The sequence below is a fragment of the Rhinolophus hipposideros genome (assembly GCF_964194185.1).
Source record: "Rhinolophus hipposideros genome assembly, chromosome: 10".
Lineage (NCBI taxonomy): Eukaryota > Metazoa > Chordata > Mammalia > Chiroptera > Rhinolophidae > Rhinolophus > Rhinolophus hipposideros.
The window spans coordinates 10652871-10678869 of NC_138056.1; the positions used below are offsets into that span (position 1 = coordinate 10652871).

At 38.5% G+C, this 25999-nt stretch overlaps 1 protein-coding gene and 1 pseudogene across 2 annotated transcripts; one reads left to right on the forward strand and one right to left on the reverse strand.

Annotated features, from left to right (window-relative positions):
* Positions 1–7763: 7763 nt before the first annotated feature.
* OR5B21 (olfactory receptor family 5 subfamily B member 21) lies at positions 7764–8747 on the forward strand (the record flags this gene model as incomplete). The annotated part of the gene is given in 4 exon segments (XM_081062663.1): positions 7764–7934; positions 7938–8188; positions 8190–8596; positions 8599–8747. Coding segments are annotated over 4 exon segments (978 nt in total).
* An 11475-nt stretch (positions 8748–20222) lies between these two features.
* Positions 20223–21147, reverse strand: LOC308503254 (olfactory receptor 5B3-like; annotated as a pseudogene). The gene has a single exon. The product of its transcript is annotated as an olfactory receptor 5B3-like (transcript).
* Positions 21148–25999: the final 4852 nt, after the last annotated feature.

The following is a 25999-nucleotide window of genomic DNA, read 5'->3' on the forward strand; positions in this document are numbered from 1 at the left end:
AAGAAAACAAAAGGAGACAGAAAATGAACAGAACTAACTATTACAAGACAACGTGAAAAAGTGTTATACATAGAAGAACACACCTATGTTTCTTATCACCTCAGAAAAACTTCACAGTGGAGATGACTTTAATGTGAATCCATAGGTGAAAGGGATAAAATTGGGGCATTCCAACCTGAGGGAATAACATGAAATAAGGCAAAGAGGGAAAACATGCAAGATACAATAGGTAGAGAAAGGAATTTGTTTAATGACCATCCACGATGTGCCAAATATGTGCCAAATGTGAGAGGTGCTTTTCTGTGTGTGTGGATAGAAAGTAGGATACTAGATGTTTATAAGAGAAATAAAACTGGAAAGGTTGATTGGGTCTAGTTTGCTTTGAATATCAGGCTAGAGAGGCTGCCCATTGTCTTATAGGCAACAAGAAAGTCATCATGGTTTTAAACAGCGTGGACTGAAGATAGAATGGGAGACACTGAGAAGTGTGACCACTCGTGAGCTGAGGGTCCAAGCTTCCCATGCATGCATGACTTTACTTACAAAACACAGATGCAAAGATTAAATTATTAATAATTTGAAGATGGCAACTGCAGAGTGCTAAACCCCAAGTATGGGCCCCTTCTGAGCACAGGGCCCTCTGTGACAACAATAGATGCCTATCTGTGAAGCTCGCTCTAGAGTGACCATTAAGAATATTGTTTTAAAAACTCACAGACATAGACAATAATTTAATGGTTACCAGAGGGTAAGGGGGAGGGAGTGGTAGATGAGGGTAAAAGGGATCAAATATATGGTGATGGAAGGAAAATTGACTCTGGGTGGCACACAATGTGATGTATAGATGATGTATTACAGAATTGTACACTTGAAACCTATGTAACTTTACCAACCATTGTCACCCCAATAAACTTTAATTTTAGAAAAAGAATATTGTTTCAATAGAGTGGAGGTGGAAATAGTTAAGGCTGGAGTAGAGTGGATTGATGATGGAATGGGAGATGATGGAGATCACTCTTGATAATTCTGAGGGTAGAAAGAGGAATACTTGTGTAGCACAAAGGTATATTAGGCTGGGTAAAAGCCTCTTGAGAGTTTTGGGGAATGAGATGGGTAACTTAATCATGTTTGTGGATAAACAGGGTAAGAGCAAGTAAGGGAGGATATAAAGGACAGGAACTAATTGCTATAGTAAGATCTCACAAAAGAACATAGAGATAGGATCAACAGTATAGATGGAGGGGGCAGGAAAATAAGAGCGGAGATTTTGAGACAGGAAGGCAGAAGGAGACTAGATGGATTTAAATGTATGAGAAGCTAGGGTGAAGTTAACATTGAATGGCCCCAATCTTAGTAAAGGACAGGAAAATATCACCCACATGGAGTGCGGATGCCTGAGTGGGGCTGTGGACCTGACAGAAGCTCAGAAAATTCTGGAAAAATTGATAGAAATAAATCAGGAGTCTTAGAGCCACAGGTTTCATTGTGCCGCTAATCATCTATGTGGCTTTGAGCAGATCACTTCACCTCTTGAATTTCAGTTTATTCCTTCATCAAAATAGATATTTACACAACACATTTATGCAGTGCTCAGCATTATATGTACTTTTTTTTTTTTTTACATCTTTTAACTTAATTAATTCTCACAACATCCCCACAACAAGACAGACAGGAATGGAGAGGTTAAGTGACTTGTAATGAGCCTTCCACGCACTCGGGGTAGAACTGAATCCATGCATCTGGCCCTAGGGACTGTACTTGTCACCTCTGGGCTACGCTGTCTTGTGCACCTTAACACCTAGTGTTCTCTTAGGTCTTAAAAGGTGCTGACATCCAATGTTTCCATGAACTTAACATTTTTAGGCTAGTAGCTTCTTGATTTTTCTTCTAAGTCCAAAGCATTTTTCCTCTGTGACCTTATTGTGACCTCTTCTTCAGTGCCTCAGAAGAACAGCTCTCCTGTTCCCAGCCAGCACCACTGGAAATGGCTCATCACATGAAAGGCTTAAAATGGCCACAAGGTGGAAGCATTAACTCATAGATGGATGGACAGAAACTGACATCAGGCCTTGAACTAACCCAAAAGTCAGAATTGGCCCCTTTCTTTGTTTTTCTAGAACCCCAATGTATACGTATTTGAAGGTAAAGTTACTATTTGATTTTGTAAGAAGACCAACAGTGAAGGAGCCAGAGAAGTCAAAGCGGAAGTATTCTCCCAGGAATGAAGAGACTCTGGGAGGAAAACGAAAGAAGAGAAATTCAGTGTCACGAGGAGCTGATGAGGCTTGAAAAGATTAATGATTGATCTAAGTTAGCCATTCAATAAGCAGCAGATTCAGTCCAGGACCATTCCTTTTTACTATACTAATAGTCTTTACTTTAGGCTGCGTAATTTTTTAGAATATTAAACACAGTTAAAGGAGAGTACTAAATTATTTTATAGAGCTAGATTTTTTTGCTATATTGTCTCAGTTGTTAGGGGATAGAAACTACAGGTAAAGGTTTATCCTCCTTTGTCTCCTCCTTTTCTTACTCTTCTTCTCTATTCTTCTTTTTCTTTTTTATTCTCTCTACTTCTTCCGCTCTCTGTTTTTCCTTGGTTGTTGTATTGATCGAGAGCAATAATGAGGATGAAATCTAGTCTTTGGGGTCAGGATATTCGATGTTACAAAATTCCTAGAGTGGTGCAAAAACATCCTCGCTGCATACAAGTACTACCTAGCTTGCCACCTATTTGGCTCCTTCTTATTTCTTCTTTTATCCAAAAAATTAATTCATTATAACAGGAAATTCTTTCATGAATATTGTTTCATGAAAGAAAAAAGTAGGTAAATAAGCTTCACTTTCGTAACTGACTTTATTGGAACACACATTTGTGAGTCCCCATGGGAAACAGGACACTTTTCTGGATTCTGACAGAGTCCCTGCTCGTCTATATTGATTGGCTACAGCAGGAGCAGTAGAGCACAGTGTGAAGGTGCATAGACTTTGAATTAGACAGACTTGAGCATCTCCTTGCTTTTTGGGGGATGCTCCAGCTTTGTCTGGTATGTTTCCAGCTCTAGTCCTAGAAGCAGGCATTTTTCCAATCCAAGGAGCCCTGGTTCCTTTTATTGAAAAATATTATTACAAACCAAGATCTGGGTCCTAGGTGGACACTAAAGTTTTCACATGTATAAAACTGGAAAGAATACATTTTGTAAAATATTTTTATTATTTTTTTATTATTATTTTTGTGTGTGTGAACATTAAGCAAACTAACAGATACATAGCACTTAATAAGGTTTCCAAACATAGAAGACATCCAATATGTGATAATTCAGCAGGGGCTGACATAGAATCTTTTGCTTTCTATAAGCTCCATATTAAAGCTCATTTGAAACCAAGTTGATGGGGATAAAATGTTCTGAAAGGATTTTGATCCACAAAGCTCCTTGGAACTTGGGGTCCTTTAGTTAGATCTTGGTTTAGGCAAAAGGGAGATTCTAATGTTTATCATCTATATTTTGCATTTAACATTTTCTCCCCATTTGGTTTTAGAGAAAGAACCAAATCCCAATACACACAGGAAGTCTTTTTGGGCTGAGTGGGGATGGTTGGACCCTCCAGCTCCTTTGAAGGCATTTTTGATGGAACTTGATCATCAATAATTTTAGCTTGTGCTTGAAGAATGGGGGGCTCCCCCGGGGACTCTGAGTCTCTTCCATACCACAGTAACATTTCAGTCCCTCAGGAAAACAGTGTTTTGAAAGTAGTGCTTGTCTGATTGTCACGGAGCCTTTTTTTGCTGGACTTGGGTGGGAGGAAATACACCAGCAGCAGCAATTGGATTTGAGTTGGGCCTTGCAACCCTTCAGGGATGGTGCTAAGTAAAAGAAACCTTTCCTCTCTCTGCATGATTCCAGATTTCTCTTTGCTGCTCTGGATCCAGACACATTTATTAACAGTGACTGCAATGCATAATGGAAAGGGTTTTCCATCCAGGGAACAAAATGCCTTGAATATTAATTGCTAACGTATGAAGATGGCAGTGTGGGGCGGTTCAATGTAGGGCGTGTGTGATAACTGTTAGAAATCAGATCTATAGATTAGGTGAATACAATCGAGTGGTCAATATTAACCAAGGAAATTGATTGAATAAATGTTTAAGAATAGAATTCAGAATCCATGCCAAGTCAGCTGCCTTTCATTCTTGGAGTTTTTCCAGGTTGGTTATTCTACCTTGTGTTGGGGAAGAGGTTGGTTTATGAGAGGAGGATGAATATGTTTTTAGTTGAAGGATCACAGTACTTGGACTCCCCCACCAATGAGCAGCAACATTTGGCTGGCACTCTCGACCTTGAACTAGCCACTTTATCTCAGATAAATATAAAATATATGTGTATGCTGTAAAATACATTATATAAAATATGTAACATAGGGAATTGCTGTGATTAGATGACAAAATGAACACAGAGTTTTATAAACTGTAGAACAGTGGTTCTCAACCAGAGACAAACCACCACCCCAGGGGACATTTGGTAGTTTCTATAAACATTGTTGGTTGTCACAACTGGGGAAGGAGGTATGTTATTGGCATCTAGTGGGTAGAGAGCAGGGATACTGCTAAACATCCTATGACGCACAGGACAGCCTCTGCCAGCCCCCCAGCCCCACCTCCAACCAAAGATCGAGGAATTCTATTCTGAGATATTGCAACTAAGTAATCGTGTGATGTTAAGGGGCACTACATACCTCAGTTTCCTAATATGTAAGATCAGGAAACTGCTTGTCACAGGTTATAGGATATTATGTCTGCTAAATTAGAGACTATACACACATGCCAATAGTCAAAAGGAAAAACAAATCGAATGGGCTGAATAAATATAATGGACAGTGCTGCTGGTTGGAAAGTTAACTGATACATTACTGGATGGAAATATATCAATAAGCAAAAAGCGGATGGAAAATATAAAATTCTAGGAAGTTATCCCAAGGAAAAAAATGGTGTGAGAAGACATGTACAAGCAAGGATATTTACTCACTGGAGCACTGATCATAAAGGTGAAAACTTGAAAAGGAAGGAGTGTAATATCATCATGGTTTCTGTTCAGTAATGTTTCACAAGCTGGCTGAGCCAGTTCTTACAATCCCAGCCACAACACTTGTGTGTGTGATTGTCATCCGAGCAGGACAGGCGGGGCTGCCCCATTCTTTTTGTGGTATAAGAAAGTTTCCTTGCAAATCTGATCAATGCAGTTGCTTGCCAAGGTAAGCCAAGGTCAAGTGGAGCTGAAACATTTGTCTCTTTCTAGTCCCTTGCTTCTTCCATTCTTTTCTTCTCCACACATTTTCTCTCTTCCCTTGTCTCAGCCTGTTTCCATCCACCCTACTACCAGGGACAGGAAAAGCCTGTAAACCACCTCAGGCTGAGGAAAAACAGTAGTCCTAATTATAGGACTACTGGAACAGTCCTAATTCTAGGACACAAGTCTCTCTCCAGGCCTGTCCATCCCCAGTCTCACTTTACTTCTGAATATTTTTCATACCACAAGTCTAAGCTAATATTTTTGCAGAAAACATGGATCCAACTGGACAAGAGAACAATAAACTGTTTGTCGTAGAATTAGCATGAAAACAATATTTAAACACTTAGATGTTCTATGCAATTCACCAAATACTTATTTACATGTGCAAGAAGCCACAGTCCACTCAGTGACCAGAGGGGATAAAGACTGTCTCTGTCCCAAGGGGCTCAGCACCAGGTGAGGAGCCAGGTGACTGCACACTACTTCTGCGATAATCAACCAAGACTCAAGTGCTTTGAAAAATCAAGGAAGGGAGGACTTCATTGTAACGAGCATCAATAACAAAGACTTCTGACAGGAGATAGAGATCTACCTATCTCCCTGTAAATATATGAATTTCAACTAAATCACTGTTGAAGGATAAATTCATAAAGACATTGAAAGTTATAGTTAAGAGCCCTGGATTTAACATCAGACAGACCAAGATTTTAATTCCACTTTTAATGGAATTAAAGGTTTTAACACTTACCAGTTATGTGACTTTGGGAAATACTTATTATTATTATTATTATTATTATTATTATTATTATTATTATTATTTTATAATGCTAGCTCTCCAGTCCCCATCTAAAATCTACTAGATTTTAGGATGAGATAGTAACTAGAAAAAGGAGACTAAGTGTAACATATACTTTCAACTGAAAATAATCTAAGTAAGAAAGCAAAATGCTCTGTTTGCATGTTTTATATTATGGAGTATTATTTACAAAGGTGACAAATCTGAAACAAGGGAGTGCTTGTGTAAAATGAAGAAAATAATAGAATCAACCCGAAAGAGTCGGTGTGAGAATTAAATGAGTTAACCATAAGTAAGGCCCTTGGAACAGTGTCTGGGATGTAGTGAGCTATTATTATGATTAATGCCATGTAATTATATGTGCATAGAAAATGTCAGGAAATTGCCACGAGGCTATATTCTTGGGAGTGAAATACACAGGCAAGAAATGAGGGATTTATACTTTTCCACTTCATACTGTTCTTTTTTATTTTTAAAAATTGAATAAATAAAATCTTGGAAACAATGCTACCAGACACATCATAAGTTGTTTTACATGATGTAAATAGGTAGAATAATCCAAGCTGTGAGTGTGTGGACTTTGGATTCCAAAACACAAAGCTGTGAACTCTGATTCTGACCTTGACTAATTAGGCTATTTTGGTCCATATTAGGCTCCCCAAGCCTTAACTTTCTCATCCATCAAATGGGCAGAATAGCACTAATCTCACAGGATTAAATGCTATTATATAATGGAAGAGTCTAGCATGTGCCTTACACATAGTAGTACACTCTTAATATGCAGATGGTGCCAACAAAATGTATACACATTTTAAGAGAGGAAAACTGTATTAAAATTGTAATACTCAATATATACTGATAACAAAAGATAAATATGTCACGTTTGACTTCTGCAGTTACAAGAGGTGCGCAGGGTAGTTACCATCAGCGTCCAGACACTTCTGATTATGGCGAACTACTGTTGGAACAACATTAATCAAAGTGTCCATTTATATACATTTTTTGGCACCCCTGGTGTATTAGTTGTCTGTATGTATATTGTCAGGCCCAGCACAGGAAGCCCCAAGTTAGCCCACAATAGCAAATTGTTTGTTTCAAATTAAAATGACTTAAGAAGGAGCAGGAGCAGGAGGAACTCTCTGACTCTCCTCTGTCTCTCTAAATGCAGGAAATAAATCTCCATGTGACAGGTGCCCTCCCTGCCCTTAAGGGCTAAGAGACAACCTGATCACAGAGTTAAAAATCTAGAGTCGAAAGAAAGCGTGTATAAACAAACCTTGTAGCCTTGACTAATTTATTGTCTAACCCCAAACCTTACTTAGATTCCTTTCTAATGAGCACTAACTTTCTTTGTCCTGTCAATTTCTCACAAATTTCATGTCTCTTTGTCTGAAAAGTATGAAAAGGTGCCTAGTTTGATCATTTCTTTGAGCCTCATTTTATGACCTGAGCATCATATTCTCCCGTGCGCACGTATTAAATGGGTTTTTCTCCTGTTACTCTAATTGTGTGTCATTTTTATTATTGTATTATTAATCCAGCTGTAAGAACCAAAGAAGGATAAAGGGGGAAATTCTCCTCTTCCCCAACACTATCATCCCATCATTCCTCTTATACTTTCATCTGCTTTGCTTTGGCTGCGCTTCTTTAATCACTAGGCTAAATTGAAGTTGACCCCAATGGAGAATAGCACAGAAGCGACAGAGTTCATCCTCTTGGGATTAACTGATGACCCCAATCTTCCCCTTTCCCTCCTCCTGCTGCTTTTGTTCATCTACCTCATCACTCTGGCTGGAAATGGGGGAATGATGGCAGTCATCCACTCAGACTCCCATCTTCACACTCTGATGTGAAGCAACCTCTCCTTTGTAGACCTGAGTGATTCATCAGCCGTAGCTCCTAAGATGGTGGCTGCATTGCATTCAGGGAACAAAGTCATCTCCTACAATGGATGTGCTGCCCAGTTCTTCTTTGTGGGTTTTGCCACGGTCGATTTCTACCTCCTGGCCTGCACGGTCTATGACCACCACGCAGCTGTCTGTAGACCTCTTCCTTACACCACCACCATGACAGCAAGTGTGTGTGCCCTGCTGGCTATTGGCTCCTGTCTGTGGCTTCCTCTACGCTTCCATCCACACAGCAGACACCTTTAGATTCTCCTTCTGTGGTTCTAATGCCATTAATCATTTTTTCTGCAACATCCCCCCACTCCTGGCTCTCTCATGCTCCAACACACGCATCAGCAAGTCGGTCGTTTTCTTTGTCACTGGCTTCAATGTCTTTTCCACTCTCCTGGTCATCCTCATCTCTTGCCTCTTCATATACATTGCCATTCAAAGGATGCGTTCTGCTGAAGGACAGAAGAAAGCCTTCTCCACGTGTGCGTCCCATCTCACCACAGTCTCCATCTTCCATGGCACAATCATCTTCCTGTACTTACAGCCCCCCTCCAGGCAGTCCCTGGACATGGACAAAACAGCATCTTTGTTTTACACTGTAGTGATTCCCATGCTGAAATCCTGATCTACAGCCTTAGGAACAAAGAAGTGAAAAATACTCTCTGGAAAATACTCAACAAACTTTATCCCCAATCTTTAAGTGTGAGTAGAAGGCACACGGGTAACCAAAGGAGAAACCTTTCCTCAGGCAAGATGCCATCATGATTTCTGATATTTGGCAGATTTCAGTTCTTTATTCTCCCAAAACAGTGGTTACTTCTGCTATTAGGAGAAGTCATATAAAGCAGCTCTTTGAAATATCTCATTCAGGAAGATAATCTTATTTTAGTAGAATGACAACATGGGACGCTTATCTCCTGCTTGCATTTGTTTCTTGACACGGTTTAAAGCAAAAGAGGAAAAAAAAAAAAACTGAATGCACTGAATTTCCCCTCTCCATTTTTAATTGGAAGACATTTCCATTCACTATTAAATTTTTTTTTTAAATTAATTTTATTGGGGTGACAATTGTTAGTAAATTTACATAGATTTCAGGTGTACAATTCTGTATTACATCGTCTATAAATCCCATTGTGTGTTCACCACCCAGAGTCAGTTCTCCTTCCATCACCATATATTTAATCCCCTTTACCCTCATCACCCACCCCCCACCCCCTTACCCTCTGGTAACCACTAAATTATTGTCTGTGTCTATGAGTTTTTGTTTCTCATTTGTTTGTCTTGTTCTTTTTGGTTTATATACCACTATTAAAATTTGGTGTCAGGATCACATCTTCCTTGTATAGTCTTTGCTGGAAGGCACAGCATGATGCTTTTCATTTCTTTGGTCCATGGATTTAAAAGTAAAGTTTTTATGCTGACAAACGATGTTTCAATGTTTTTAATAATGTCTCAGAGAAGGTTGTAATAAAAAAACAGAGCACTGGATCAAGAGTCAAGTGACCCTGTATTAAATCCTCCCAAACACCCATCCTTCTGAGCCCATCCACATGCCCACTGTCACTCAAGGGTTGTGTGCCACTGTATTCTCCATGTCCTTCTGCTAAAGTGTTGGGACAACTTTGGTAGAAACAACAAGTCACTTTGTGTATATAACAGTTCCAGTAAATACATTGTTTGAACTTTAAGGTGAACAAACGTACCTTTCTTCAGAGAGACTGCACTCTGTTCTATGTTTTTGGCCTTTGTCTTACATAATTACCAAAACTTGCAGAAGGTTTGGAGAAAAAAATAATTTTCACCCCCCAAGGGCTATGAAAGAGGATATTTGTCTTTTGAATTAAATGCTTACATTTCTCACCTTAAGTTTGGTGAATCTATTGTGAATAGACGTTAGCTTTCTATGCCCTCTTTGGTTCTATTTTTCAATAATTCAGCTCACCTCTGGAGCCCTGTTGCTTTCTGACGTTCTGTAATTAGAGGCTACAAAAATAAAAAAGCCTGCGGAAATTCACTTAAGAACGGCACAATGACGCACGGCAGACGTCCACCTTCCGTCTCGTTTCACGTGCTCGAGGGTGTGAGTGAATGTGTGTGTGTGGGGGGAGTGGTGATTAATTTTATTTCTCACATATCTACTGCTCGATGGCGTTTATAGTTACAATTAGTCCAAGTCATCACGTATTTCATGATTTCAAGATCACACCCAAAAATGACTATTTATTTTAAATGTGAAAACCAGAAATCTTAGTGGGATAAATCAAGGAAATTAGTTTTGAGATGCTCACATGCCATTCTGCACAGGTAGCCTCTGCCTGGGAAGGGCGGGTCATGAGTCTTGTGGAGAGAGGAACAAAGAGGAAATTTTGGAACATGAAGCTGACCTACATGACAAGCTTTCTCTGGCATATGGCTGCCATCTCCTAAAGAGATAAGGAGCTTCTTCTGGATCTTAGACCTTGAAAACCTAGAGCTGCCTCATCCATCCTCCTGCCTCCCTCCTCCCTTTGGCAGTGGGACCTACCCAACAACACACATATAGGAACAGTCTTCAAAGGGCAGGATCCACTTCACGTAAGAATCCTTCTCAGTACTTACTGAAGTTACAGAGCTCAAGGGTACCTACATTCAGAGATTTGACAACCAGCATTGAGCGCATTCCAGTCTTACCTCAGTTTCTTTTCCTACTTTGTTGATATAATCGACTTCTTTTTCCTCCTTCTCCTCTTCTGCTTCCTCGTGTTCTTTCTCCTCCTCCTCCTCCCCTTTCTCTTCATTTTCTCCTCAACTTCCTTGTATCTTCAGCCTAAGCAAGAACTTCCCTCACCACTAAGCTATTAAGTCTCTATAAAAAATTAAAGTCTACAGTTTGTGTATCATAATTGTGACAGTACATAGTAAGGTGTATTTCTGGGTGTGTTTATTTCTGCCTCTCTCACTGTAGGCAAAAAATAAATGTGGATCTACTAAGATATGAAGGCCTAATGACGACATATTTCTATTTTCTGTTGAAGTTATCTCAAACTTGTGTCACAATTGACTGCAAATGTGTATAAAGGAGTACTAGCTCTGGTATCAAGAGTTGAATGAAAATCCTTACTCTTCTTGTCAGTTGTGTGACCTCAAGAAAGTCATTTAATTTCTTTGAACCCAACATACAGAATAAACTGTGAAGACAACATGAAATAAAGTCTGTGAACATGCCCATCATAATGAATGCATATTTGATACAGCTGAGATTTCTGTAATATCTGCTCTTATACTTCCCACTTTTGACTCCTTAGCTCCCTCCTCTTTCCATCCCACCCAAGTCCAAGCCTTTATTTCCACCCATTGTTTGACTTCCATTCCTTCAACCTCCATGTTCTACAGCAGACACATTTCAAGCTGACATTACACAAGCATTCACTTACAGAAGCTACTCAGAAGGAGGCGTCTTGTCGCCAGCAAGACATCAATTTACAGAATACACATTACTGTGGGGAGCTTTTTCACTTCCACATAGGAAATCTGTCAAATAGAGACTAACTGCCCATTTGGCTATCAACAACACGCTCTCCCTGCAGGAATGGTCTAATGAATGAAAGACACTGTAAGGTCTGTAGATCAAAATGGTACAATAAAAGCACAGAAAGAGCTCCTTCCTGAAATGTCCAAGAAAAGAACGTGTAAACACATAAATCAGGACAATTATTTATATCAGGATAGATAATCATCATAATGATCTATTATGATTCAATAATGATTCATGATTGAATTATTCTAAATAGGAGGCTCCCTTTGTGCATTACGTGATTTATTTAGCTTTATGTATAGGAAAAGGAAAATTAAAATGTTAATTCTTGACAATTGAAGCTAGCATTACAGTGTCAGAACTCTTAAACCCTCAGAGAGATTTCAAAAATAATCTAAATGAACCCTCTCATTTTACAATAGAAAACACTGATTCCCACAGTTTAACTTGCTTAAACACAGAGAACCAAATCTTATTTGACTCTTACTCATGCTTTAAATTCTAGAAAGTTTTTGATGTGTCAAAAGACATTTTTACTTTCATTTGTTCACCACGAGATATACTTTTGTGCTTTAATTTCGCAGTTGAGGAAACCAAAGCTTTGAGAAGTTCACTTGCCTGTGTACTGTTAACAAGAGGAGCCAAAATCGGATGTAAGTCTTGCTTTCCTTGCCCAATTCTCTGAGAAAAGAAAAGTAGCCTTATGTTTTAGTAAACTTCAATAGAGGACTGATTTGATGTATAAATCATTTACAGACACTCTTTTATGATAAGTTCCTGCTATGTGGAAAGGTGCTCTGGAGAATACAAATATAAGACTGTAAGACGTAATTCTTACTTCAACAAAGCAAATCCTCCTGCATCTATGGTGACTGATGAAATGCACTTGGAGATTAATGACTCAGTGTTCAATAACTTTGTCGGCAGGAATTTTTCCTATACTCTGTGGAACATGAATGGACTAGGGCTCATTTGTTTTTAGTCTTGGTAGTTGGCATTGGCTCTTTGAATGGGGCACACCCAGTGATGGGATTCTGGTCAGGCCATTCCAAACAGGAGACGGTCTCTTTGCTTCTGATTTCTGTTCCTCTGCTCTGATAATGCCCTTGGTTCCTGTCTTGTGCCCAGTTTCTCTTTGATTCTGTGAACCTCTTTATAGCCTTTCAATTACCTCCTGTTTTTTTTTTTTCTTTATGTTAGCCTGAGTTGGTTTTCAGAATAAAACATAACTGGTATATCTAGCACATGAAAGTTACTCCACCAAGGACTGTATAGTAAATAAGAGACAAGTTCCTATCCTCCAGAAATTGAAAAATACAGTAGAAATGTAAATGCTAAAACAATAGGATTAAAAAACTCTTAGTAATATAAGAGATGTCTGTACGCATTTCAACTAGCAAATCAGTAGGAAAATGAAAAATATAGAGTAAGCATAACCACAAAATTTATCTTCTACCAGAAGAAGTGAAGTAATTACAAGTCATCTATTTTGTAATCATGTTTTTCTTGCTAACAGTACTGATAAAGATCTAGAATTATTGGTAAATAGGTATGAAAGAAATCTTAGGGCTATTTTAGTTCCGCTGTTGCTTGCTACAGACAAGGAAGCTAGGCCTGGGGAAGGGAAGTGGCTTCTGAGAGCCTCATGTCCAGGAAGTGGCTGAGCCCTATTTCGTGCCGTTTCCCACCCTTGCAGACCACTGCACACACCACAGCTGCCCTGGTTGGTGGCCACAGCCCACTTCATGCTTGCTTCTCCCTGGATGTTTCTGACAGAGTCATCCTTTGTTCTTATAAACACATTACTGGTTCTCTCCTCAGATAACGGTCACTTCCTACCTCAGTGATATGTTGGCCTGACTACAGGTGAAGAGCAAGACATATCCAAGAGCCAATGTGTTGCTTTTCAAGTTAATAGTAGCAATCTCTTCACTGTAGTTTTCTAGTTAGCTACTCTTTACATTTCCCCTTTTCAATTCCAAACATCTCGTGTGTCAGCAATTACGTAACCCGTAGTGCACGCCACAGGTGAGCTGCCTGGACCTCACAGATGAATTCCCTCCAGGCATTGCCTTCGGCTGAAGGGAGCCACCTCATCCCGGGTCACTGCCTCTAAGACGGACCAGTGAGGGGTACAGAGGCCTTGTCTCCTTGAGACAGCTCCTGGGGGCTGTCCTAGCCCCAGAGTTTCCTGAAAACTTGGCTGAGGCCTCTGTTGTGACTGCCTCACAGCCCAGCTTCTCCTTCTTTCTGATTCTGCTGCCATCTTTCCCTCACTAGTGCTGTTCCCAAGGACATTCCCCAGTGAGCCACCTGCTCGCCAATGTGTTTCAGAGCCTGTTTCCCAGCAAATAAAATCTAAGACGTCCCTTCACCCACTCTCAATTCAACGACAACTTCTGATAGCCAAATAATATTTTTAAATTTCTTCAGGATTGTGATTTTTATTGCTAACAATCTCAGAGATAAAACCCTCAATCCCCAAATGTGTTTTCTGAAGTAAGCTGAAAATATTAGCCCTGAGGTTAGTGCACCCAACAGTCACATTTCTAGTGAAGTAAAGATCCTTAGAGACCACCCCTGTGCCTCCCCAAACAGTTCCTGAGGGTTTCCTCTGTGCTAGGAGCTCTGCCTGGCACAGTCATCTACGTTGTTTCTCACAGCTACTTGAACAACTTAATTTATTATCATAGTTCTTAGTTGATAAAACTAAGGCTCGGAGATGTGAAGGGACTTTACTGAAGGTCAAATAAGCTGGAGAAGTGTCACCGTATTCTATGAAATGATAAGGGGTTTGAGGACATGCACTCTGTATCCCTAGTACCTAGATGAGTACCTGGCACAGAGCAGGTGCTCGGTGATTCTTGCTGAGTGGCTGAATGATTGGACATTCAAAGAAAGGGAATTACAACTTTATTGAGTATCTTTATCATGCCAGAGGTGTTTTCTATATTTTAATGCACAATATTTCTTTAAAATTCACAACAAATCTGTGAGGGGCCAGTTAAATTTTCCATTTCACAGATGGTAAAACTGAGGTTTTACCATCAGCTACACAGGTGCTAAATGGTAGAACCAGGATCCTAAGCTACTCTGTTTTCTGGCTCTGCATGCCTTCTACTGTATCTTGACCTACTCCCCCATCTCTTATTCCTCATTTGAGGAAACCAAGGCACAAAATCTTTAAATAGCTCTCCCCAAACCATATCACAGTGCAGAGGCTAGAACCCAGATTTTCCATCTCCCATTTCTCAACACCAGCTAGTTCTCCTGTTCAGCATCCATAGGACTCTGGTTGCCTTTCCCAAACATGGCCAGTGGAATGGCATCCTCACTTAGACTGCAAAACTCCTCACCAAACATGAAACTGAAAATGTAGGCCACCTGCCCATGCGATTGTATTTCATAACTCAGAGCTAAAAATAGCTCTCAGCTTACTTGGCCTGTTTATAAAATATTAAAAGCTCATATTCAAAGTCACTCGCCTCTTGGATTAATGTCAAGATTATCGCTTTCCATGTTTCTTTCTCTCTCCATCTCTATCTCACTCAGCAGGGAATGGATTATGCTTGTCCAAGTTATTTTCTACAAGAATTACTGAGCGCTTATTTTCAAAGATGAGCTTTGTGACCTTATTCTCTTTGCTGTGCCTGCAGAATTCATTTTAGAAGGCAGGAGAGAGAAGTCATTAGGGGCACAGACTTTAGAGACAGATGGGAGCTAAAGCAGTGTATTCTTGGGCAAGGCATGAAACCTTTGTCTTTGTTTCCTTGTCAGTGAAATGGACACCAAATAAGGTCTTATCTCCTAGGATTGTTGTGAGGATTAAACAGAAGAATTCATGGTCAGTGTTTCACTCAATTCCAAACACAGAGAGTGACAGTGCACACATAAGACAACTAAGGACAAAAATCAACAAACAAATAATCGCCACCACCTAGCATGACCAACTTGGCCCATTTGCCTGGGACTTTCTGGATTTAGCATTAAAAGTTCTGAGTTCCAGGAAACCCCTTAACCCTGGGCAAATTGGAATGGTTGGTTACTCTATTCTCCATTAAAGAAACAAACAAAAGGTTCAGAGTTATTCATTGATTCACATAATATTTCTTGATAACTAATACATTCCAGACATTTTGATTTTGAAAGGTAAACGTGATACAAACGAGTCCTCAAAGAATGCTCAAGCTAAGAGAAAGAATCATGAAAATGGGCAAATTATATATGGCTCCCTGAAAGTTGTCATGAGTGTTCAGAGCACAATCCTGAAATGCATTGCCCCCAGGGGGACACTAGGTAGGAATTTTATGAATTACACACTTCTTTCTAATAGAGAATTTTTTTCTCAAACACTAACGCTTTGGGGAGTTAAGAGGTTTACATAGGAAAAAGCATTTCCATGAACAATTTATAGTTAAACAGCTTTTAAAAAATTTTTTAAATTAAATTTATTGGGTGACATTGGTTAGTAAAATTATATAGGTTTCAAGTGTACAATTCTATAATACATCATCTACACATTGCATTGTGTGCTCACCACTGCAATACTTCTAAGCGTCTTTATAGGCTAATGAGTACTTGACTTTCTAGGATGTTTTAAGTATTGTTTCCAAACTTAAAAAAAAATTTTTGATAACACAGAATTATTTTTAGGACTTATAAAATGACACCAGTGTTCCACAGAACTTTGACAGAAAGAAAATCTAGGTGGTATCTGGCATTGAACACAGAAAGCTCAGACTAAGGATAAAGGCACCCAATCCCAGCTTCTCATAAATAGAATAGCCACGCTTCTGTCATCATAGCCCAAGCTGTGGTTCTTAACCATTTTTTTTTAAATTCATGAACCTCCTTTCAGAATTTGATGAGCACATAAATGCATAGAAGATAAAAGACACCGATCCAGAGGCTTGAACTTTGCAGAGCAAATAGGAGAGATGCTATGTTTTCTTTGGAATTAAAAATATCTTGTTCTCTAAGAGAATTTTGAGGCTTTATATCAGCAGGGATGGAAAAAAAAAACCTGCAAAGACTGAAATAAATTCTGACACAAGAAAGAAATACTCAAGTGTAGACTGGTACAAAGAATAGTGTGAATGCACAAAGGCAGTACTTAGACAAAATAATAGTGATCACTTTGATATATGGAGTGCTTGCTATTATGTGCATTACTTTATTCAGTCGGGAGGTAATTTACCATGGTAGTTCAGGCCTGTGGTTTCTGAAATCAGACTTCTCAGTTTTGAATATTGTTTTATCATTTACTAGTGATGCAACACAGGAAATTACTAAGATTTCTCTGAGTCTTAGAATTCCTATCTATAACGTCGAATCACAAAAGTATGTGCTTCATAAGGCTTATAGAGGTTGCATGACATAATTCTTGCAGCCAAGTGCCCAGCTCATAGTAAAGCTCAGTAAACACTAGCTATAAATATAATTAGTAGGTGGGTATTATCATTATCAATTTCATTTCACAGAAGGAACCGAGGACAAGCGATCTGCAGCAGATTAATCCAATCAACCACACTCATCTCTGAGAATGAATTAATAAAATCTGATGCACAATTCCATTGTTTATGCAACCCTTCTACCAGGATGGCCAAAAGGAACCTCAGACTCGGCATGACTAACCTGCAATGGTCTCTCTTGTTCTTTGCCAAACATCTGCTTCTTTTACATCATTCCTTGTATTGCTATATAAGAAATGGAGTCATCATTGTTCCACCTTTCTCTAATGCTCCAATGCAATATGTTGGAAAATCCAGCCAGCTTTACTTTTGAAATATATCCAGAACTGGATAATTTCTTATCACCTTTCTCACTACCACACTGGTCCAAGCTATCATTATCTCTACACTTGATCTTAGCCAAAAGGCCGAGAAGCGATAACTATCATTATCTCTTACATAGATACATTAATTAATTAAATTAATGCAAAGGAAAATGAAATGGGTGAGATCACAGGATCCCAGATTTCATTTGCACGTGGAAGCCCTCCTTAACCTTACCTACATTTTGGATCCCTAGATAGAGCCTGTCACTATCTTCAAACAATAAGAATATCTACATTTATTGAATATTGCTGAAGTGCCGGGCAATATAGCTATCTCAATTTTACAGATGGGGAAACGGAGGCTAAGATACCTTAGTTAATGTGAAGATGACTCAGAAAATAAATGGACTCTTACTTGGCACTGGCCAGTAGGTAGACGAGGAATACTGTGTGAAAAATTGGAGAAAGATATAGAAGGAATATGAGAATGGAAAGACTTGAGAAAGAAACAAATGGAAATAATAGTATCATGGTAGCTAAACTACCATGATAAATTACCTCCCGACTGAGTAAAGTAATACACATAATAGTGAGGACATAGGATGTTAGGTTTCACACTTTTCTGGAATTCCTTCTATTACAGCATTCAACCCTCTAATCTATACATAGGCCAATAACTGTCCTAGTCTTAATGTGTGAAAATTTACATCAGATTGCATTATCAATCCAGTCTGATAATGAGTTCAAGGGAAAACTGATGGTAAAGTGATATTAGGGAATATCCAAAGTCAGCCATTTAATATATGGTGGAGCTAGAATTTGCACCAAGATGTCCCTAGTCTGGACTCACACTTTTAACTTTAATTCTCTAAATGTCTTTATTTCTTTTACATGATTTGTATGGTATCCCACTGTGTGGTAATTACGCATTCTATGTATTTTATTATCCTGTGAGAGTATTGAAGGCTAGAACATGATTAAACTATGTTTTGCTAGCATATAATACTGCTCTTGATGCAATAGAGACGATGGCAAAGTGGTAATTAAAGTGAAATGAATTAAATTACGTTAACCTAGTTTATTGCATGAATATTTTGTGTCAGTGTTTGAAAATCTGAATTGGGAGGTCAAGATATCCTAGTCAGTAACAAGTTGTATGATTTTGCGTAAGTCCCTTTTCTTTTCCCCACTTTAGTTCAATCATTCATGAAGATAGAAGATTCTGCTATGTTTTCTCCAAAATCCTTTTGCCTAGAACACTCTATGCTTCAACCAAAATTTAAGAATTACATTTTGTGATTATGTTCACGTTAAATTCAGAGAATTCCAATAAAAGGCATACATTGGTCATAATGATGGCTCTAACCACGCTTACTACCCAGATCTCTTTTCTCTTTGCTATAGGGCATTCACATAATCCACAAATGACTTCAATGGAGAACAGTACACAGGTGATTGAATTCATTCCTGTGAGAATAACTGATGACCCAGAACTACAGATGCTATTCTTTGTAATGTTCACCCTCATCCACCTTATCACTCTGCTTGGGAACTTGGGATCATATCGATCCTGCTGGACTCTTGTCTTCACACTCCCATGTACTTCCTCAGTGATCTTGCTCTGGTGGACTTTGGTTGCTCCACAGCTGTCACTCCCAAAGTGATAGCCGATTCTTTATAAAAACAAGGTCATTTCCTACCATGCTTGTGCTGCTCATATGTTCATTATTTTTCAATTTTTCTCACTGTAGAAATAATATGACCCCTCTTGTGTTCTTGGTAAAGAGATAGATGAATGAATGAGTGAGTGAATGAGTGAGTGAGTGAATAAATGAATGAATACAATAGTTGAGCAGTGATCAAAACTATGAAGTATAAAGGAATAAAGCAAGGAAAGAACACAGTCATTCAGGTGGTGGGGTGACTATGATATGGTAATATTTAAGCAAACACCTGAAGAAAGTGAGGGAGCTTTCTGAGCACACATAACAGCAAGTACAAAGACCCTGAGGCAGGAGCATGCTTGGAGTTGTCCAGGAAAAGCAAGGGACTCGGTGTGAATGAAGTGGAATGGTTGAGTAGGAGAGGGGTAAGACATGATGGAGCTCATCTACACCTGAAGTATCCATGAGTGAGTAGCATTAGTTTTTAATAGTATTTCCAACAAGATAAATAGATAACATTATTAATCAGTGACTTCTTTTTCAAAACATAAAAGTAGCCACATTCAGAAAAATTGGAAAATTCCCTTGTTATTGACTAATCACCTTTTCTTGTACTCTGGCCTTCTTCTTTACGAAAATTATCCCACAACCAACTATACCTGCCAATAGACTTATTGAAGACAGAATATTAATTCCTTTATAATGTTCTATGTATTTAGCTCTGAATAAAATGAGCCAACAAAAAGCATGTATCTTTATTTAGAAATCCATGCCACATTTTCTTCATTTGGGGCTCCTAAAATAGTTTTTAACTAGAGACATAAATGATGTTGGATGTAAAATTCTATTCTGACATGTAATTTATTTTAACTTTTAATTTAAAACTGGCCATATTCCATCCAAATCTTTTAACAAATTTCCATCTTTTCTGAGTATATGCACATATGGGATTCTTGCATGTGCTTCTATTCACGTGTTTGTGTGTGCCATGTTTTACATAAATGCTTGCACTGCCATATGGTGGAGAAAATATGAACATGTGACTAAATCAAATATAATTAATAAAGTTTATTATAAACAAGGCCCCAAATTTCTTAAGGTCCCCCTTGGCCATCCTAATTCAGATATCACACATTTGTATATAATATTTTTTTTCTAGATGATAGACTTTTGAAAATAAATGGTATTACCTCAGTAATTTAGACATACTGTGGGCCTTAAAATGTGAGTTATTGCATATTGAAGATCTGACAAGACAAAATTAGATTATTGTGGAATCTACAACTTTACAAGGTGAAACCTAAAGACAACTTTTTCTTCTCAACATCCTTCTTGAATGCATTTTTAATCTCCTTGCTACACAAGCTATAGATCAGGATGCTCAGCACGAGGATGAGCATAGTATAAAACACAGATGCAATTTTGTCTGTGTCCATGGAATGGCTGGAGCTGGGCGGAGAGTATATAAAGATAACTGACCCATAGAAGATGGAGACTGCAGTGAGGTGGGAGGCAAAGGCAGATAGAGCCTTCTGATATCCTTCAGGAGGGTGACAAATATGAACAGGTAGGAAATCAAGATAATCAGGAGAGCAAAAAAGATGTTGAAGCTTGCCACAACAACAAGAACCAACTCACTAACATGTCTGTCAGAGCAAAAAAGAGACATGACTGCTGGAACATCACAGAAAAAGTGATGGACCAGATTGGCCTCACAGAGAGAACGAATGTGTCCGTAATGTGGATGGAGGCATTCAGGAAACCATAAACATAGAGCCTATGGCTAGTCGTGCACACACACCTGTCGTCATGGTGGTGGTGTAATGCAGGGGTTTGCACACTGTTGCAAAGCTGCCATAAGCCATTGAGGCCAAGAGGTAACTTTCCACAGTAGCAAAGGCCACAAAAAAGAACATCTGAGCAGCACATGCATTGTAGCAGATGACCTTGTCTCCTACAAAGGACCTAGCCATGACTTTGGGAGTGACAGCCGTAGAGTAGCCAAAGTCCACCAAAGACAGGTTACTGAGAAAAAAGTACATGGGAGTGTGGAGACGAGAGTCCATGAGAATCAAAATGATTATCCCCAGGTTTCCAACCACACCGATGAGGTAAATGAGAGTGAACATGATAAAGAGGGGGACCTGCACTTCTGGGGCACTGGTTAGTCTGAGAAAGGATGAACTGTATCACTTCTGCCCTGTTCCCCATCAGTGTTATTTGGGAATCATGTGATGTCCTGTGGCAGTGAGAAATAAAGGAACAGAGTGATAAACAAAAGTGAATTGAAGAAAAAGTGAAACTGATAGAAAGTTGATAGACATACACCTTTATTATGGCAATAATTCTTACTTCACTGTTATTCAAATCTAAAGTATGGGTTTGACAACAAAATTTAATGTATACATTATCTATAGAGCTACACACTATTGAAACTGAAGGATTTTTTATAGATCATTTCCCACTTTCTAAATTTTATAAATTGGCAAACTGATATGTGGAAAAAGTAACGTCTTGAACAAGATGACATATCTGGAAGGAATATATGTGTCATTTCAGTTCTCTGAGCCTAGTAAATGCTTATTCTTCTCTGTCTCTCACATGCCAGGAACTGTTCTAGACACTTTGTCTATATCCACTTATTTTTCTCAGTAACTCCATAAGATTGACTAGTTGTTACCCTATTTAACTTATGAGGCACAGAGGTTGAGCAATGTATTTAAGTTTACACAATTATTACTGCCAAAGCCTAATTACATACCCAGGCAGAATGGTTGTTCAGTCTACTGGTGTTAATATAAAGGAAATTGAATTTAACTCAACTTACAATTATTCTTTGTCTCCATTAATCCAAACTCAGTGTGGGGACAGAGCCAAGAGTGCAGTTTCCAGGCTCTCGGCCTCATGTGGAAAGGTGCTGGCTCAGGTAGTAAATGGCCATCAACTGTGATTGGATGGCCATCAGCTGTGGCTAGTTGGCCATCAGCTGTAATCAGTGAGCCATTGGCCACTAATGTAACTGCTGTGACTATGCTAGTAGGAGAATGGGCCTAGCAAGAAGGTGGTGGCTGAGCTAGCAAGAGCGGATTGCAGAGAGGCGGATGCCGCCAGCGAGAATATAATGGTATGACTCCCCTATTTATGGCTCCATTGGTGTTCCTGTTTAGCCTCACCAGGTCCTGTGTTCTTATGTGGGGAGCGGGAGCTGAGACCCCGCGTGACACCCTGCATGACAAATGGCGCAGCGAGCAGGGTCTCCCGCATGACTCCCCACACGACACTCATTGTTTGAGATTTCACAGTTAACTGAAACACATATGCATAGTAGATGTACTGAGAAAACCGGAGAGGTAGGAGTGTATACAACAAGCAGAGACCATTTTGAGGAGAAGACATACCACATTGGTAATAGACCATGGGCTTTGGGAAGAGGTGCATATCAGCCCTACCATTTACTACCCAGGAGTTCTTGGTTCTAACCTAAGTATCCAAACCTGATTTTCTCCATGTACAAAATCAAGATTGTAATGAGGTAAATCTGAAGGTATTATTGTGAGAACTAAATGAAATAATGAATTAAAAACAATGAGTAAAATTCTGGGGATTTAGCATAGCCTGGTAAGTGTTAGCTATAATATTATTATCAGGATCGAATGAATGACGGCCGTTATTTTTGTTTGAGAAACATGGGTGATGAAATTCAGGGATTCAGGTGTAAATGTGTTTTGAAGTTTTATAGCCTCTCTCTTTGATTTTCTTTTTCTCATACACTTGGTCCACTGAAATATTTTGTGTCCTCCAGTGTTTCTCTGTCTGTCTCTCCTCTGCCAACATGAGGGGTTATTCTAGCCATTCATTATGAGCCATTCTTTCATGTATTTTTTTTCTTTTTACATTTTTTTGTATTTTTAAATAGAGTTGACATACAGTATTTTGACACACAGCATTACATTAGTTTCAGGTGCACAAAATCATGATTAGACACTTGTATAACTTATGTATTGATCACCCCAATTAACCTAGTCCCCATATGACACCAAACACAGTTATTACAATATTATTGATTATAATTCTTATACTTTACATCCCCATGACTATTTTATAACTACTAATTTGTACTTCTTAATCTCTTCATTTTTGTCACCCATCCCCCAATCCCCTGTAATTTCTTTCTTAAAAATCTATATTTTAGCATGAGGAGAAAAAGTCTCCTTTCTTAAACTCATTCTTTCTCTCATTGCTATCATCTCATAGTTGAACCGCAGAGATCAAGACCTGAAAGTTCCTAATTTGTTGGCTGCCTTTAGTCTCCAGGTCTGTTTTGGGGTGAGCTTCATGTTTAAAAATTTTTATATAAATATGTTCTTGCGTAAGGACAGTGTTTTAAATCCTTTTGATTTGAATTTGAGGCCTTCAGAAAGATGGTGGCCAAGACATGGAAATAACTAGCCCAGAACACATGGGATAGATAATTGGATAAAGAAGATGTGGTATATACACAATGCAATACTATTCTGCCATAAGGAAAAGTGAAATAGTGCCATTTGACACTACATGCCTGGATACTGAGATTATTATGCTAAGCAAAATAAGTCAGACAGAAAAAGTTGAGAACCATATGATTTCACTGATATGTGGTATAAAAAACTGAAAACAACAAAGAAACAAGACAAACAAATGAAGAAACAAAAACAACAGACACAGACAACAGTTTAGTGGCTACCAGGGGGTAAGGGGGGAGGGAGATGGTAGATGAGAGTGAAAGGGATCAACCATATGGTGATAGAAGGAGAACTGACTGTGGGTGGTGAACACACAATGTGATATATAGATGATGTAATACAGAATTGAACAACTGAAACCTATGTAACTTCATTAACAATTGTCTTCCCAATTAACTTTAATTAAACAAAAATACATGACTGAATTAAAAAAATTCAGTAAAGAGCTTATAATCAGACTTGATCAAGCAGAAGAAAGAATCAATGAACTTGGAAACAGGTCATTTGAAATTATCCAGGTAGAGGAGCCAAAAAAAAGGAAAGCCTAAATACTTATGAGGAACCATAATGCAATACGTGCATTATAGGTGTTCTGGAAGAAGAGAAGCTATTCCTGCTGGACAAATAAGCCTAATGATTATCACGACAGGAGAAAAGACAAGTGAAGGGCAATGTGTATGCTTCAACTAATATGTCAATTCTTCTCACAGTGCATTGCCTAGAACTATTATGTCTCTCCCCAGCTGAAAAACGGGCAAGCACATATGGGTAAGCAGATCTATTGTTTGAACTGCACTATTTTTATGATCTCTGTGGTATCAATTTCTATAAAAAATAAATATTAACATTTAACCTTATGAAACACCTGATACATGATGAAACTAGTGCTACAGTTGGTATATGTTTCATGTGATAATTTTGAAAATCCTATGAGGATGACAAGTTAATTATTTTCTTCCTCCTATAGAAGTTGAAGTGTGAAGAGGCTATATCACTTACCCAAATTTAAAGTAAAGCAAATTTGATTTGTGCAAAATGTGCCCAGAACACATGGGTAACCATGACTCTTGCCTACTTTAATAAAAGTGTAATGTGATGAGTCAGCTTAGAAATGTGGGCTTGAGGTAACTGTCAAAAGGAAGGACTAAATCTGTATCGTTTGTTGGAGAAAAACATTCCTAATGCAGAACTTGATGGTAAATTATGTAGGTGTTTTATAAAAGGATTTGCTAAGGAGAATTCTTGAGATGTCTTTGAGAAAAAGCAAAAAGGAAAAGGATATAAAAATTAATTAAATTTTAAAAACTTTAAAATACCAAATAATGGTAAAGATGTAAAACAATTGGAATGCATTGCTGGTTGGAAATCAAAATGGTAGAGTCACTTCAGAAATGAGTTTGACAGTTTCTCATTCAAATACACATATATTTACCATATGACCAAGCAATCCAACTCATAGATATTTACCCAAATGACATGAAAACCTATGTTGACACAAAAATGTTTAGGCAAATGTTTATATGAGCTTTGTTTGTAATTACCAAACACTGGACCGAACACAAAAGTTCCTCAACTACGGACAGGATAGACAATCTGTAACATAATAGAATACTACTCTGCAGAGGGTAAGTGGGGAGAGGGGTGGTAGATGAGGGTAAAGAGGATCAAATATATGGTGATGGAAGGAGAACTGACTCTGGGTGGTAAACACACAATGGAATTTATAGATGTTGTAATACAGAATTGTACAACTGAAATCTATGTAACTTTACTAACAGTTGTCACCCCAATAAACTTTAATTAAAAAATAATAATAATAAAAGAATACTACTCTGCAGTAAAAACTGACACAGGTAACAATGTGGACGGACCTCAATGCCAAGTGAAAGATTACACACTCAACTTGTATATATTCCAGGATTAAAGTTAAGGACATTCGTACAAAGGCAAACTTATTTGGACAAAATAATTTATTGGTTGCCAGAGGAAGTAGGTGGGAGAAGGAGTTTACCAAAAGAAGATCATAGGAATTTGCTGAGGTGGTAGTGATTACTTGACCATATATTTGTAAAAGTTCTTAGAACTATACACTAAAATTGTGGATGTTAGTTCATGAAAATTATACATTAATTATAAATGGACAAAAATAAGAAAAAACAAGTAATACAAAAACATGTGTACAATGAAAATAATCAGCATGTCCCTACAATTACACAGCAAGGCAGTGTAATTGCTTCTTTCTTGGGAAAGTGGGAAAAGGAGCGGTGGATGCCCTCACAGAGGAGATTCCCAGAGAGCTCCATCTTTCTGGGAATTCACATACCCACGCTTTAGCCTCTGAAATGCTGATAAGACTCAATGTGACATCATTATGGAAGGACCAGTCTGCACAATGAACCCATTTGGTGATCATCTATTCATCTGAATATTAATACTTGTTGGTACACAGAGGCCTTACCCAAGGGTTTGCTATGAGCCTGAAACCATAGTCAGGAAAAACACCCCAACATAAAAAGTATGTGCATTGATGTTAAAATGAGAATCCTTATTGAGATGTTTTA